The sequence below is a fragment of the Ambystoma mexicanum genome, chromosome 1p, assembly GCF_040938575.1.
Source record: "Ambystoma mexicanum isolate Mex_15411 chromosome 1p, UKY_AmexF1_1, whole genome shotgun sequence".
In the NCBI taxonomy this organism is placed as follows: domain Eukaryota; kingdom Metazoa; phylum Chordata; class Amphibia; order Caudata; family Ambystomatidae; genus Ambystoma; species Ambystoma mexicanum.
Window position 1 is genome coordinate 197,994,147 of NC_090921.1, and position 17,223 is coordinate 198,011,369.

The window sequence follows — 17,223 nt, forward strand, 5'->3', positions numbered from 1 at the left end:
GAGAAATGTCAGCTGGCGAGAGACCGTCTCAGGTAATACTAACTTTACCTGACAGAATTATTGCTAAATTGAAAACCATAATTCCCAAAAAGAGAATTATTTGGGACAAGCTTACGGCCTGTGTCCAAGGGTGCTACCAAGTTCTTTAATCGGTTCGAACAGGTGTTCTCGGATTTCAGTGGACAAGACTTAGGCACACAGTCTGGGAAAAGATTATTTGTAGACAAATTTGTGTGTGGATTGTTGCTTGACATCCAGTCGCAAATTATGTCTTCTGAGAGTGCTTGGCAAGCGAAGTCTCAATCAGAAGTACTGCACATGGCTCAGTACTATGAGAATCGTGTCAATAATGAAAAAGAAAGAGTCGAAAAAAGGAAAGGTGATTTGAAGACAAAAGTATTATTGCCGCAAATTGTTAGGGGCCCTAGAGGGGGTAGTTTGCAGATTAGAGGTCAGTATGTTCCGCAAGGAAGTATGCCCTTGGGTCCTGTAAACATTAACCAGTGTGCCTATTGTAGGCAAGAGGGTCATTGGCATGCACAATGCCCGATCCTTCGACAAAGGTCGAATAATGCATTCGGAAACATGGGTAGATGATCCAGTGGTCGCCCGGGGTTAGAAGGGCCGTGGTAGAAGCCAGTTTGCACAAGATCCACAGCAACCTTTTTCGCAGGATAATCAGGTACCAAGTGTGGATACTAGAAACATATTCAACCATCCTTCTGCTGCTTACCTCTCTGAAGAACTTCCTTTTGATGACATTATGTTTCGTTAGGATTGCCCGAAGCAGGGTTTGGAACCGACACCTATTCCGGTTAATCAGAAAGGTCCCTACGTTGAGATGATAGTGGGAAATAGGAAACATCTATTCTTGGTAGGTACAGGGGCACAGAAGTGTTCCTTTGATCATTCTCGGGTTCTCGGGTTCCAAACATTCCACTGTCAGGGCAAACCAATGTTTCTGTAGGGTTTTCTGGCACACCAGTTGTTTGTCCAGTTTCTTCACCGGTACCTATTTCATTGGGCCCCTTTACGGACCACTGTGCATTCCTTTTGACTTCGTATTGTGGAGAGAATTGGCTGGGGTTGAATCTGTTGAAATAATTAAATGCGGTAATTCATTGTTCTTCTGACGGAGTGCGTTTGACGATTTCACCACAGCAACTTTCTGCCTCTCAATTCTTAACCAGACCTTAACCGCCAGAATTCAGTGATGTACCAGGGAGTTTATGGGCAATTGATGACAATGATGTCGGTGTTTTCCAGATCGAGCCTGTTAAAATAGTCTTGAAACATGGAATAAAGCTGCCACGTATTCCACAATATAAGATTTCTGTTGAGGGTGAGCAAGCTTTGAAATGCATTATTTGCGATTTTGTGTTTCGAGGGGTGATTGAGGAAATTGCAGGTAGATTGTGCAAAAGTCCAATTTTGCCTGTATACAAGAAAGGCGATAATGCAATTCCATTTTGTTTCATAATTGATCTTCGTCCCTTCAATAAGGTTGTTGCTCCACAATATCCAATTGCGCCTGATGTGACGATGATATTAAATATGATTCAAGCTTCAGCTACTTACTTTAGTGTTGTGGATCTGAAGAATGCTTTCTTTAGAATTCCTATACACAAGGACAGTAGAAACTTGTTCGCGTTTACCTTAGGGGGACGCTCATTCACCTTTACCCGTGCACCGCAAGGTGACACGGAAAGTCCTTGAATTTATAGTAGGGCTTTGAAAGAACAGCTTGATAAACTTGAATTGCCCTCTACTTGTACATTGCTTCAGTATGTTGATGACTTGCTTTTGGTTTCCGATTCTGAGAGCGCTTGTAAGGAAGGCACTGTGTTATTACTTATACATCTGGCTAAACATGGACACAAAGCTTTGCTTAAAAATTTTCAATATTGTTGTCAGGAGGTCGCCTATTTAGGCTATTTCCTGTCAAAGGAGGGAAGAAGGTTGACACCTGAACATATAAAACACATTTCTGGCATGTCTGTCCCAAATACGCAGAAAGAAGTTGCAGCCTTGATGGAATGGCTTCTTACTGTAGGTTATGGATCCCAAACTTCTCACTAGTGATTAAGCCGATCTTGGCTTTGACGAAGAAGGGCATTTCTTCACCATTGCAGTGGAACATGGAGCACCAGCAAGCATTTGATCTGTTCAAGACTGCATTGTGCTCGGCACCAGTTTTGGGCACACCAAACTATGAAAAGGCCTTTGTGTTGTTTGTGCATGAATGTGATGGATAAGATGATCCAAGATTTTGGATGCTTTGGCTGTATTAACGCAGCAACATGGATGGAACAATAGGCCATGCGGTTACTTTTCTTCCGCCCTTAATCCTGTAGCATGCACTTTGCCAAGATGTTTGTGAGCTGTCGCTGCTGCATCTGTAAAACAGAGTGAGGGAATGGTCCTAGGCCATCCTCTAACCCTGATGGTGCCTCACTCTGTAGATGTTCTATTGACCAGAACTCAAACACAACACCTTACTTCCGCACGGTTGACGAGATATGAATTGATCTTGTTTGCTCCCCACATACAAATCAGGAGGTGTTGTGTTCTTAATCCGGCAGATCTCTTACCTTTTCCGGAAGATACTGCTTGCAGTGACGAAGAGTCACATGACTGTCTGTACACTACCGAACAAGAGACAAAGGGTAGAATTGATCTAAAGGACACTCCTTTGAATAATCCACAAGGGGACCTGTTTTGCGATGGCTCCTGCTTTAAACTTCCGGATGGTACATCCACAGCTGCTTATGCAATTGAGCACGGTCGTGGAAACCAAGAGAATCACACATAACTCTGCGCAGGCCGCAGAGATTATATCACTGACCCGAGCTTGTGAACTTTCCGAAGGGCTTACAGTAAACATATATACTGATAGTCAGTATGCCTTTGGGGTGGTTCACAACTTTGGGAGACTTTGGTCAGAAAGAGGGTTCTTAACTTCACATGGTACATAGATTCAGCATGGCTCCCTAATAGTACAATTGCTCTCAGCGCTTGCACTCCCTACTCAGTTAGCTGTCGTGAAATGTTCAGCACATTGAAAGATTATAAATGATATAGGAAAAGGGAATGCTTTTGCTGATCAGATAGCTAAGCAGACTGCCACCAATTTCTCTGCAGAAATGCATGTTTCAAGGGAGACTGTGCATGCCTATGCAATGGATGAGGGTGTTGATTCCATAAGGGATATCCAAGCCGATGCCACATTAGAAGAGTCCAAGAAATGGGCTTAAGGCTTGGGGAAACATGATGATGATGGGTGTTGGGTGGACATAGTCGAAGGGAAATGGCTACTTCCTGACGCATACGTGATGATGATGGTTTTCATGTCTCATGGCCCTACCCATATATGTGCCCGGAAGCTTACACAAATGTTGGAGAAAGTTTGGGCAAATGACAAAATCTCTAAAATAGCTGAGCGTTATGTTCGGAATTGTATGATTTGCTTACAGCATAATGTGGGAAAGGGAACATCAACTCCCAGGGGACGTTTTGGTCCACCTGCTGTCCCCTTTGAGGTTATCCACTTTAATTTTATCGAAATGGAACAGTGTAATAACTTGAAATATGTGTTAGTTGTCATCTGTGCTTTTAGCAAATGGGTTGAGGCTTTTCCTGTTAAAGACGCTACAGCCATGACTATGGCAAAAACCATGTTAAAAGAGTATTTTCCTAGGTTTGGGCTACCAAGAGTCATCTGGTTGGACAATGGTCCACATTTTGTTGCTGCTGTAATTCTGCAGATATGTGCGGCATTACAAATCGACAAACGGTTCCATTCGGCCAGACACGCTCAGAGTGCCGGAGTAGTAGAAAGACACAACGGCATCATCAAGAACAAGCTCGCTAAGACGTGTGCCGACACCAAACTAAAATGAGATGATGGTAATGGGGAGACCTGCGAATATCTGGAAGCTTCCGATATGTCGGTCCTTAAAGAATGTTGAAAATGTACTTCTTTCAGATTACTGTAGCCAGTGGACTAAAAACCTGTATTTGATCTATCACCAGGTGTGAGAGGCTTTACCTGTACGATACAGGAGCCCAGGTCATAGCATCAGGCGGGATACTGGGTATTAACGAAGGCATTTGGACGATCCTCTTGCCTTGCACCTCAGTGGCGTGGCCCGTTCCCGGTCCTGCTGGTCACACAGACTGCAGTGCGCGTCGCAGGCAGAAAACATTAGATCCACGCGAGGCATGTCAAGAGGCTTCCACACCCGGTGCCATACAATATAGAAGAAACAGAACCCCTCACCAATACTGCAAACAACGATCCCGAAGCAGTACACAGCAACAAGAGTGCATCAGAGTCTCTCTCTGAGCCTGTGAGGCCTGGGGAACAAGTCATTTTGTCTCCACAATCTCCAAAAGTTTCGTTTCCGGAAACTGTTGTTCTGGATCTTGCATCTTCACTTGCTCTTGATACGTCGCTTCCAACGGGAAGTGACGACACATTGTTCTCGGATCAATCAGTACCGGGGGCAAAGAGGTACAATTTGGATCCAAGAAAATAGACTTACGGCACGATTCGGCTGTGCATGCGAAGAAGAAAGGAAAATCATCAAGGGCTTGTTTTTTGCCCAATTAATTGTTCGAAAAAGGGGATTCTGTTGGCTAGGGTTGTGGAAGGACTAAGAAGTCGCTCGGCCAGGAGGTCGCCAGCAAATAACATTGGGGTTTTTTCATTTGAAGACTGCAATGCCTGCAACCGCTACCGCTCGTACAGGACTGATAAATGATCGTGTGACCAGCAATGAGAATGGACAAATTGTTTGGGCCCCGAAAATGTACTGCTGTCTTTTTATAATGACAATGGGTTTTATAATAGTAACTGTGTTAAATTTTTGGTACCTGGAAGAAGCGCATCCATTCGAAACCTTGTTACCGACTGAAAATGTACCCACTGTCCCTACTCCTTTTGTGCATTTGCATACTTTATCTCCTAGAGACTCTCAGCATAGACAGAGATACTATAACAACACATTATTACTTATCATGAATGCTACACATGCCATCTTTAATAAATCCAACTGTTGGGTCTGTTCACATTTACCGCAACACGGGGATAAGGGGTAGGTTGGTATATTCATCCTTTACCTTTGACAACTGCTTGTTATGCTTCTCTTAGAGCACTATTCTTTGGCCGATGGAACAATAGCATCTCGGGGAACTTTGATGGTACTAATTTGAATAATTTTGAGAAACGTGTTCTTATGCCCTTGGGATGCTCGCTTTTCACGAATAGGAGCAAGCTCAACGTTGCTTCTATTAGGCCTTCTGATAGATTTTCTCGTCCTTTTCAATCTTTGAATTCTTTCAAGATGGCTCCTATAGGCAATAAGGATGTCATGCCTCCTTCGTACACTGTTAACCATAGCCCCGATCGATTCAGTTTCTTTCTGCATACAGAGGAATGGTACTCAGTAAATGGGAAATTTTAAAGGTCGTGCTAACGTTGCGAATTTGACTGGGGAAGACAGACCTTTATATGTACGTGAACCTGTCTACTTTGTTTGCGGTAATATAGCATTTCCATGGTTACCCAGGGATTGGCAGGGAACGTGTTATTTAGTCATCCTGTTACCCGGGGTATTCATAGCTAGTTCTGTAGAGGTTTCAAAGGCTCGTCCACGACGGGACGAGAATGGTGACACTCCAGCACAGGTTCTGGGAGATGTAGCGAAATCATTTGTGCCATTTTGTGGACATATTGCGAATTCCGAAGACATCAGGAGACTAGCGAGAGTACTGGAGAGAACCATCAACCGGACCACGGACATACTCTATAATATGACATTAGAACAGAAAGCAATAAGATTAGTAGCACTTCAGAACCGGATGGCATTAGATGTCATTCTGGCAGAACGTGGTGGAGTGTGTAAATTAGTGGGGTCCGCTTGCTGTGTTTTCGTGCCAGATTCCTCCCCAACTATCTTTAAGGCAATACAAAATCTGCACGTCATTAGTTGAGAAGTGCATGTTCCCGAGGGAAACTGGGATCTTAGCGCTTGGTTCTGGGACATCTTGCGATCTTGGGGTTGGAAGGTGTTTTTGGTCTTGCTGATCATTTTGGGAATTATGTTGTTTCTTTGTTGCTGTATACAGTGTTTACCTAGTATATGTTCGATGCTAGGGGAATGTTGCACACAGGCGATAGGTACAATGGGACACAAGGTATAGGCCCCAGATAAGAGTTCCAAACAGTATGTGCTGGAAGAGATTTTGATAGACGATCTAATGGCAATAGATATTTCTGACAGTGATTCAGGGTGTATGGATGTTGAGACGTGGAATTGTTCGTAAAGTGACCAGAAGTAGTTTAGAGCTTGGCATAGGCCAAAAGGAGGGTTTGTCGAACGGAAAATTGTATCGTGCCTCCTATACCGTATGAATAAATGTGTATTGGCCTACGCCAAGCTGTTTATAAGCCACTTGCGTGGAAATCCGCGTTGCAAGGTCTTGACCTTAGATCAGTGTAAGCAGCCGCCATTTTAGATCTATCCGCCATTTTAGGCTCTCCCTCTAAAGTCACCCTGTGTTCTAAGATGGTGGACAATGACACTTCGAATGCAACATGGCCGTCTTGACCTCTGTGTATAAACTAATGTATAACGTGCCTGCAGGCTACATGTTGGGGTCATGAACTGAGACCTTGTCCTTCGCTAACCTGTGTGTAGAGGATTACTTGCACCAACGAAGCTAATCCACAAGCATATGTTAAACACAATTTATTCAAATACTGAAATGTGAACACTTGCTTGACTATATAGTATAAAACTGTTTAAGAAGGTTTTACATGAAATCCTAAGATATACCGTTGCCATTAAGGCTTGTTAGTGAATACATTAAAGATAAACCCTAAATGTACAGATGCACGAACTCGGCACGAACCCTAGATCCATAGTGTATTAACCAATATTAACTGGGAAATGGGTTGAATATCGTGATTTCGAGGGTATAAAGAGTGCAACTTTTCTAATGTACAGTCCCACTCCCTGAGCACACCGAACCACGCTGGAGTTCGCTGTGTTGTACTGAGGGACGATAGCTATCTGTTACTTTGTCCTTTGAAACTGTTCAGTATAAAATAAAGATCTTTTGTATGTTCCTTTGTAACCCGTGTTTGGTGTATTTCCTTTCGGGGTACTCAGCCTCAATATCTTCTTTCTGTTTTAACAATGGGGTTGAACATATTTTCACTGTTCATTTTCCATTCAATTTGTATAGAGTAACATGTAAAAAAAATGCTTTAGCTTGTTGGAGGGTTAGTGTTCTGTAAGAGTTCAGGGTAGAATAAGGGTTGTAATTAGAGTTAGGGAAAGGTTTACACATGGAGGTGGGATTATTGTGGAGGTTTCATTAGAGGTATGGTCGTATTTAGGGTTACACCCTTGTACATTTGTTTATTTCAAAATTGCTTTTTGACGACCTTATTACTGGCAACATGGTCACACGTTGGATTGATTGTATTGAATGACTACATTTTTTAAAACAACGTTTTGCTGATTTAATGTTCACATGACTGTATTTTCCTGGGCACATTTTAACACAGAACCATTTAAATGTTTGATATGTCTTCTGAAACATTGCTACTTGCTCATTGTGGACTAAAATGTACCCAGGAATTTACCAGCAAAGCATAGTCTTAGACTGCTCGTTTAATAGAGACTGTAGAAACGTGTAATTGAGATTTTCCTATTATAAATATCGGCCTGCAATTCCTAGCTGTCCCGTCACTACAAAGTCCTCCACTGGCTGAAGGTGGCCCTCATGCAATGGAACACGATCCTATGTTATGGAATGTGAAATTATACTACTAAGACCTAATTGCTACTTTTACCATGCTTTCCTCAAGCTCTATACCATAAACCTCTGCATTGGTAGCAGGTTCAGGCCTTGACCACATCTGTTTTTAAAATATACTTTTTACTATTGACTTGGTCTGACCATCCTGCATCTGTGAATTGATTGGAGTACACCACCAGGGATGTACACTCTGTCTATCGCTCCAGAAACATGGGCTGTAGTGTTGAACACGAATGGGAGTGATACAGAGTCACTCAAGAGTCACCCTTTTCCCACTGGAAGTCATTCTAAAAAAGCCAGATTTTTTGCTTCAAATTTCGCCTCCTGCACCTGTTTAGACCCCACGTCCATAGACATACTGAATGTGCAAACTACCACAAGAGCTGTGAAGAAAGACCACCATCGGCAAATATTGTGTTATGATTTTTCCAGATCCTTTCTTAGGTATTTGAAGGACTTTCTTATTTACTGACATCGTAAAAAGTAAATGCATAAAGGCGTCAAGGATTGGGGGTCAATATTTTGAGGGTGATCATTCTGTGACCCCTTTTCCAACTTCTGTTCCCCCATGGGCCTGTATTATTAGTGATGGGTTCATTGCCACCCCTCCCGCCTATTATACGGTGGAAACCCCTAATTAAAATTTCAAACAGTAAGCACTACCTTACTGTTTTTGACATAAACTCAATTTTGAGGTCTTTTTCAGGTGTAGAAATGAATGAGTGAAGTAAAGCCACCCGCTGGCCATGTTTACAGCGCAGTAAACATTTCTAAAATCCAGATCACTTGGTCTGGGAAGAACAAAAAACATCCATGCAGTAAACAGCCAGTAAATGTGGCACCCAAGAAAAACCCAGGTAGGCCACAAGTCACTTAGGTAAAACACAACTGAAACAAGTGATGCACAGGACAGATGGACTGTGCAGTATGTCTTTCATCTACCGGCATAGGATTCTGCTGATGGGAATCGCCATGATAAAAGGGAGGGATTATGGAGACTCCCATGTTTCAGCAGGAGTCATGATGGACCCTGACTAACAGTGCTTCTGTATTCCTGTTCCTAGTAATGGGGGCTGATGGAGGGCAAGTGTTGGGAAGCTCCAAAATAGGAGGAGTGGAAGAAGAGGGTAGTGCCTTTGTGCAGAGAAGCTAACAGTTCCCAATAAGGTAAATCGGGCAATAACTAGGGCGTGTAGCTACGTTTGAACACAGGTGCTCTAGAACCAGTGGGAAAGGCCGAGAAGCTAACAGGAGGTTCGCTGAGCCTAGCGTGTACCTTTGTACCTTAGACCTGTGATAGAACAACAGCAGTTCTTATTTGGAACCCCACAAATGACAAGGGGGGGGGGAGGAAAGAACGGACATCCGTGTAGGGCACAGACTTCTGCAGGCAGCCTTCCACAACATTGCTCGTTCTACAGTGCCATATGAGCAGAGATCGGTTCTCTAATGTATTTGTTGTGACACAGTCATAATTTGCTTGTATGGCAGGTGCGATCCTATTGAAGGCACAGATTTCTGGAGAGAGACATTCAGGGAGAACGAAGATGAGATACAGAGTTTATTGATGAATACACCATAGAATGTAACAACTTAAACATATAGAATCTTGAAAACAATAGAAATCCCTACTCGGAAGTGAGTGGAGCTAGGTGAAGACCTTACCTGCCATGGTTTTAAATACAGGATGTCTGAACATGCCCCTTGACTAAATGGGCCTTCTTTTATTCTGCATGAACTTAGATTGTGTAGGGCCATGGCCATGGCATATACAGCGCTGTAGGCATTGTAGGTGATCCTTAAATTAGTTGCATCATATACACCTGGAAGATCATCTAGTGTCTCGGTTCCTGTGCATGGTACAGTTGTGTTTGTCCCATGGATCTTCCATTGACAACCAAACACAACTTCCCAGAACTCGCTGACAAAAATGTCCCATGATTGTGATGAAGGTTGGATGCTGGTGAAATGCTCCTGGAAGCCCGGCATCTCTCCATGGTGAACGGCAAAACCAATGGTGCCAGTGAGAAGGTCTCTGTACTTCTTGATGGAGAAGAGAGAAGATGTTGACCACCCCTCACTGGCAATCCACACCTTTTGTGTTACATTCTGTAATGCCAACTCATTCAGTAGTGGTGCCAGGCCTGTGTCCAGAGCGAAGATGACAATGGCATCCGCGGTGGAGGATATAATGACTCGGACAATGTGTAAGGCGTTCCTGTCGGCTTGGTTGAGCACAATGTTCTCAGAGAAAGCGATGCAAGCTCCAGATTGAAGGAGCTCTTGCTTTACTACTTGAATGCCTTGTTGCCCGTAGTCATTGTCATCAGCCAAGAGGCCCACCCAGTTCCATCCAAAGTGGATCACTAACTGGGCCAACCCTCGGGACTGGAAGTCATCACTGGGGATTGTCCGGAAAAAGGATGGGAACTGATGCCTGTCACTCAGGAGGGAATTTGTTGACAAATAGCTTATCTGTTTAAAAATAAAGATAATAGTAAATATTAATTTGGTTATGAGACTAATAAAGTAACCGATCAACACGTGCTCTCTATTTCTAATATTGCTGAATAGTCTGTAAAGTGATCCGCTTCATATGTAATGCCGTTGGCAGCAGAAATATAGACCGAAGCCTTGTCATTTAGGCAAAGGGCCTCGCCCCACACATTTTTTAACAGGAATCATTATGCAATTATTAGCCAATCAAGCAATGTTTGGAGTATGGCTGAGATTTTCAGATCGTCTTCTACCAAAATGTATAGTTTCCAGGTTACTCTGCCTCCAACCATTCTCTGACACTTTAGAGTACAACATATTACAAACCAAAGAGACAGCACATACAAACTTGGAAAATACCTGGGGGGTTCGGTAAAGGCTCAGCACACGTGCCATCACCATGGAGTTAGATGATCCCCCATCGCCCACAATGCCGGCTAGTGGTGGGATCCGGCAGCACCGATAGTTGGGGATGGCCTCCTGTTGCCCTGTCAGCAGCCAGAAGGTGCCCTGCAGTGCCAGCTGTCGCATCATGCACGAGTCGTAGATCCAGAAGCCGAGGGTGATGTTGGGCAGGAGGTTGGTGCTCCCGTTAATCTCCTCAATGGCAAAGGTCATGGCTCGAAACCACTGGTAGTTCTGTGCACTAAACCTGAAATATAAAGCAGTCAATCATACAATAAATTACACTGGGACGAGGGAGAGCTGTATGACTATAACAGAAACTTGGAAATTCACTTTTCATGTATGGAGAGTAGAGTTACTCGGCAGCAGAAATAGTTAGATTGAGCAAAACACATTATGAATGTGTTGTCCTAATTATGTTAGAAAGAGCGGCTGATGATGACATGTAACTGAAAGAGTGCTGCCACCGTTTATAAGCACACTATGTTAACCCATTCGCAAACATAAACATCGCTTTTAAAAAAACACACACACACGTACACCCATACACACGCGCACACGCACACACACATACACAAAGGCACACTTTCTTTTTGGTGAGCGTGTCCCTTCGCTTACAGAACCATCACCCATCTCCTTGATTATGTGTTACTTTTGCTGTGTGACTCCTGCATCACCTCTTACTTAGGTATTTATTATTTTATTTATGTAATGTATTTCTGACATTGCTAACGTGCACCCTAGCTCCAGGAGATAACTGGGGAATGTGCACAGATCTAAACATTTAAATAATAATAATAATAATAATAATAATAATAATAATAATAATAATAATAATAACTATAATGATTTTAAAAAAGCAGCAGTCGCTAGGGTGGGGCATGGGGGGCTTCTCCTCTGAAATCATGTGCCCCTCTTTGGACCCCTCCAACAGTGGTGTACCGAGCAGGGGGGCATGGAGGGGAAGCTGCGCCCACAGATGCTCTTTTGAGAGCAAAACAGGGGTATTTGTCAGTGGAACACCTCTCCTGTTAAGCATCTCAATGTCCCGCTGGCAGCACAATGTGTGCTGAGCAATAAGCACACTCATTGTTCTGGACAACTTACCCTTTCCAAACGGGAGAGGTTGCTTGCTGATAGGACAATGTCCCATGCAGCTGTGGGCAGTAGAGGAGCTGTCGCATTGTTCTGTGTCAACAGAGCATTTCAATGTGAGCCATTAGGCAATGATGTGAGGGGGGATGAGAGTGGGGGCCTATTAGCAGGGACCTTTGTCCCTTTAGAAATGGGAATGGGAGGGAGTGATCAGAAGTGAGAAGTATGCATGATGCTGTATGCTTTATGAAATTACTATGGCTTTAAAACTCAAGGGGGATTTGTTAGGCTCACATTAATCATCATGATGCTATTGTGACATTGCATGCAGGATGGGGAGAATACAACTAAAGCCATACTCGATTTGTTACACATATTTCTATGACAAGGTATATAGTGTATAGTTTTTACTATGAAAGGATATTTTATTATGTAATGTGGTTTGCTTCTAAGGCATTACTATGAATAAAGTTTTATTTAAGTACATGAAGTGCAAAGCAAAACCTGAATAAATATCTCTGTCAACTAGGCCTGATCAGTGTCTTAAATTGTCCACATCCCGGTTTCACCATTTAACCAAAGTGTGCGATCCTGGACAAATCATTTTATCACACTATGTCTTATCTGCAGCTCTGTAAGTTATTTACTTCACTACAGCTTATGTTAATATATCAAGCTGTTAAAAAAGCCTAATGACTATAGTGTTGCTCCATATATGATAATAGGGCAATTTGGGTATTTTGCACCACAAAGTTATTTGCCACTTGGCTTAAATATGGCAACTTATTCTAAAGTCACTTACATGATGCTGCAAAGTATCAAAGACTGATGATGCTCCTTTCGATGTCCATTTGTGTGAAGTCATTTCTTTTGGTGCAATCCATTTGCAAATTAGGAGGTTTGCATGTATGTTGGCACAAAGCACCTGGACAGAGCTCTAATAGATGAGTTTCCTGCATCTGTAATTGTTCTAGAGTTTTTGTGTGTTAAAATGCCATCTGCCACTAATGTTACCAAAAAGGTAGATTGGGGTAGAGTTGGGAATTTTGGGGGCGAGTGAGTCTGTATGTCTAGTAGCGGGACTTTTTTCGTGGCTTGCCCCACCCCCACCCCTACCTGGGCTAATCTTTCTGTAGTGCTATCTGGTGTACACACGCACGGCACACACACAGGGCCGCAATACACAGGGCTGTAATGCTGCCCCGGGGACCTGCTACGGGCACACCAAATGCAGTGAATCACTCAACATAAAGGTGCACACAGATAGCAGCACAGATGTGAGGGTCAGCAGTCAGGGTCCAGGGCTTGCCATTGCTACTGTATGCATGCGCACGCATTCTCAGCTAGGTGAAAAGTCAAGCCCTGCCCTTTGCCTGAGGGAGTGAGAACACAGTGAACAAAGACGGCAATTTGAATTTCCATAATCGAGTCTATTTTTGAAGTTCAAATTGGGGTGTAGGCGGGTAGCTCCCACCTGACAAGGGTTTCACGGCCGAGCCCCCTTCCCTGAGGGAAGCCAGGCGTTTGGTGATCTGATCTGCTGTCCCCCTTTCCCCAGCCATCACTTGTGTATTTGCAGGCATTTTACTGAGCCTGTTTCTTTCTTTTGGCCTGAAAGGGACACACTGCCCTCAAGACATCAGAGTGGCTCCATCTGGCAGAAGACACTGCCTTAAATGATCATATCTTGTCACTGGTTGATCACTGGTATAGCTTGCATACTGACACAATTTATCTAAAAAGTGTTGCCTGCCGGCAAACATGAATCTTTTTGTGCACAATGTTTGCTGCATAACACACAAGCGTAGTCTACTACATGTCTTTTTATGTTACACAGCACACATCATAAATAAAACAGCCTGCTCCAATATTCCCCAGGTGAGAGCATTTAAGATAATACTGATTGGAGCCAAAGCCTGTTGCACCATTCTCCATTAACAAAGCAACAACATTAGTGCTAAGTGCATGTGCTCCGCTTTTTTGCACAAGTGCAATCTACGATAATGTGGCCCAACGAGGCACATGAAGCATTCGTTCTTTCCAACCCTTAACGCCTTAACTGCAAAGGCTATTATGCAAGTCTATGCAAAAAGCACGAGCATACTCGTCCTTGGCACTTATGGAAGCAACGTTCAGAACAAAGACCATCCAATGAATGGTCAGATTCTCCCTTCCTGACGGCGATGTTTGAAGGTGCGGAGGGGACCAGCCATAGACCTCATAATGTTTCGCAACCATAACTCATGCTGGGGTTTCCATGCTAGCTCCACTCTCTGAGACCAGGGTGGGCATTGAGGACGATCCATTTGACCGCGTCGCTGCGTATAGAAGGTGATTTGAAGGTATCATCTCACCCCGGCTTTACAGCTCTTGGGCAAGTTCCGATTCATTGATCCACCAAACCAAGAAACGCAGGTCTGCTATCAGTGAGCCGCTCCCAGACCCATCCATTGCACTGACTGCATTTAAAGCAGTCTTGGTTTGGAAGATGCCTCTACCCTGGAAAGAACTCTTGGACCAAAATTAAGCATTCAATTCTACTCGCCAATAGCTTTTTGGGGCCGCCTGACCTCAGCTGATCAGTGATTTTATTGCACTGATGCAACAAGGGAAAGGAACAGTGTTGCCCGTCATTCCACAGATACCGGTGGCATAAGTCAATCATCTAGTTTTTCTTAATGCAAGGGTTAGCCAAGGACCAGCCTAGACTCCCAGTCCATGAAGGCCGCAAAACTGGTGAACATTCAACAAATGAGCCGTGCCGCAATTGGCACAGACTAGTCAAGGTCTTTAATTGAATGCAACCTTGTGCCGAATAAACTTCTGGATAAGAGTGTATGTTTTTGGAATTTGTTAAACCACTGTTATTATAATATGTATTGCCTTTTACTTAAATAGCTGGAAGTTGGTTGTGAAACATGGGGGAAGGGCAAGAGGGGGTATGTACCGCAGGTTTGGGATTACATTAACTGGCAAGACAGTTGAAGGGCAGCCAGGAGCCCATGGAATACAGGAAACTCTTAATGACATGCAGTGAGTTTTGTGCCCCACTTTAAATGGCTCTGTTGCAGGTTCTTCTCAATTGCTTACCTCCTTAGTAGGAGGTCCAACAAAAAAATAAATATTAATTAGGCCTGAATCTGATGGGCTTCAAAAAATATGGCGGCCTAATTTGCAAAAGGTTTTTGAATGGGATTGTGCCAATCTGTACAGTCAACCTGCACGAAGAAATATATGTTACTTTCAGAGGGGGTGGTTGTATGCGTACTGCCGCTTGCAATGTCAAGCACCACCTCTACTGCCCAAAATAAAACTCGCAAAGGCGTTTTGAACAAAGATGTAATATTAGTTGAAGCAGTGTCGCTGCGCGTGTGTTTGCTTGGTTTTTGTATAATGCTATGATGTTGAGTGATTGGTTCCCTTTTGTCCAGGGTGCCTAGCTCATGTCTGGGTAGAGCTATCAGCCTCTGGGTACTCATTCAGTGATCTGGCGAAGATAATATCAGTTCAAGCAATTAGGGCAATCAGAATCTTGAGCAATTGGATGGCCATGAAACTGACATTGCTGCAGGCAAAACAGAGTCTGGCTAATCGCTCGATGTATGTCACGGGAACACTTCTCCTGCCTGAAGTAGGCTCGCCACACAGCTGTTGGCTGTGTCAATGGTGATGGCTTGTATTAGAGCAACACTAGCACACGATAATAGTGTATTGCATTAGATTTCAACGCACCATCAAGGCACGCGAGTCCAGGACACGATCTCACCAGACAACCCAACCACCTTATGCAATCCCCATTTTTTAAAAATGTTAGCTTTGGCACCTGCAGCAGAGCCTACGAATGGTCAATGAAGACCTGAAACACTGTGATGAGTGACATAGCTAAATGGGATGCTTGAGGGTGAGTGTGTGCATGCTGAGGGTGAGTGTTGCATGCAGTGTTTACTTCTCTTGTCTCTTTCAATGCAGACGAATGCAAAGGCTAGCCCTCTCTGTTTTCTTCTTTAAGTCCTACCTCAATGTCCCACTGGTTGCCACAGAGCACATGTCCCACGACAGTCAGCATTATGTTATCAAGAAAATACTACAGCAATTGAAATCACTTAAGGAACATTGAAGTGCCTTACGCTTGGCAGGTGATCGGAGCAGGCCTTTTGCTGAAGGGAGCAGACCCCCCTTCAGGGTAGACCCGGTCCGCATGGATGGGGAAGATTCCCCCGATGAGGACATCCCCGGCACTGAGACTCCTGCTCACACTGGCCATGCCAAGCTGGCAAGCTCGGTCCGGTGGCTGGCTGACCAGAGTAGGCATCAGGCATGACACGATGATGCAGAGCGGCAGTGCCCGAGGTAGAAGCAGCGGCCTGCCCATCCTTGCATGCATGCTCCGGCAGTTTCTGAGAGCTGAGAACTTCCCAAGGCTGCAGTGAGAATTGTGCACAAGCATATTCTTGAGTTTTGCCAACATATTCACTGCGAGGGTGTGGCACTCCTGGATGTGCCCTTGGTTACTATGGATACTTTTCATCAAACAGGATATGACCACAAGACAAACTCAGCAGCTCTGTAATTGTAAGCATGCATGTATCTGCATTTAAACACTTTAAAGGAAGCCATGTAGGTTGGACAATCTGGTTAAACCCAGGTGCAGTGCTTTCTGTGCTATAGTTGAATAGCAATTGGAGTCTGGCCTTTAGGCAAGTTACTGGAGCTTGATGCCGCATAGATGCTGGGGATGCATGCATTGAAGCACCAGTGCATCGGAGCTCTGTAGTTGGTGTGTCCAAGGTCACTTAGAGTTATGTCTTCCTCGGTGCAGTGCAGAGATCAGTGCATCCGTCCAGTAGAGCTGCAAGTGTGAACATGTGTGCAATGGAACTGAGAGGTGTGATGCCTGAATGATGTGGCTGCCGTTTAAAGTACCCCCCTCTCTTTGCTACTCTTGGTTTCTGCAGCGAGCTTGCTGCACCCTGCCCTTATTTATCTCCCGCAGAATGTGTTCAGCCAACTTGCTTATGCAAACCCTGGTGCCAGAGGGATTTGGGAAATCATTGCAGCAATGGGATATTCCATAATTAGTGCAAAGGTAATTGGTCCACTTGATCCTAATGCTCGCTTCTGCGTAGCCCAGAGTCCCGCGCCACAGACGCGACGCGTGTTTTGATGTCTACTGGGACAGTGACGAGTAGAGGAAGTGACTGAGTGCGCTTTCATGCTCCCAGAGGAGAAAAGGGAAGCAGCCCTGTAATATTTATAGGATACTCCAGGGAGTCCCCCGATTGGCCTACAGTTCACAGAATCCCGATGGGACAAGATATCATCTCTTCAACACTGGTGACCTCCAACCCAGTGTTTCAGGCTATGGTGTGCCATTGTAGAGACCCTGCACGTTTAGGC

The 17,223-nt window shown here is 44.2% G+C and overlaps 1 protein-coding gene across 1 annotated transcript in view; it reads right to left on the reverse strand.

The window, feature by feature from the left end:
- Positions 1 to 11,915, reverse strand: part of LOC138466920 (extracellular calcium-sensing receptor-like) — a 33,396-nt gene extending 21,481 nt beyond the window's left edge. The window contains exons 1-4 of the mRNA XM_069607232.1: positions 11,839 to 11,915; positions 10,687 to 10,978; positions 9,496 to 10,305; positions 2,592 to 2,645 (exon numbers count right to left, since the gene is read on the reverse strand). Coding sequence (XP_069463333.1) covers positions 2,592 to 2,645; positions 9,496 to 10,305; positions 10,687 to 10,978; positions 11,839 to 11,915 — 1,233 coding nt within the window. The remainder of the gene's footprint in view (positions 1 to 2,591; positions 2,646 to 9,495; positions 10,306 to 10,686; positions 10,979 to 11,838) is intronic.
- Between the last annotated feature and the right edge of the window lie 5,308 nt (positions 11,916 to 17,223).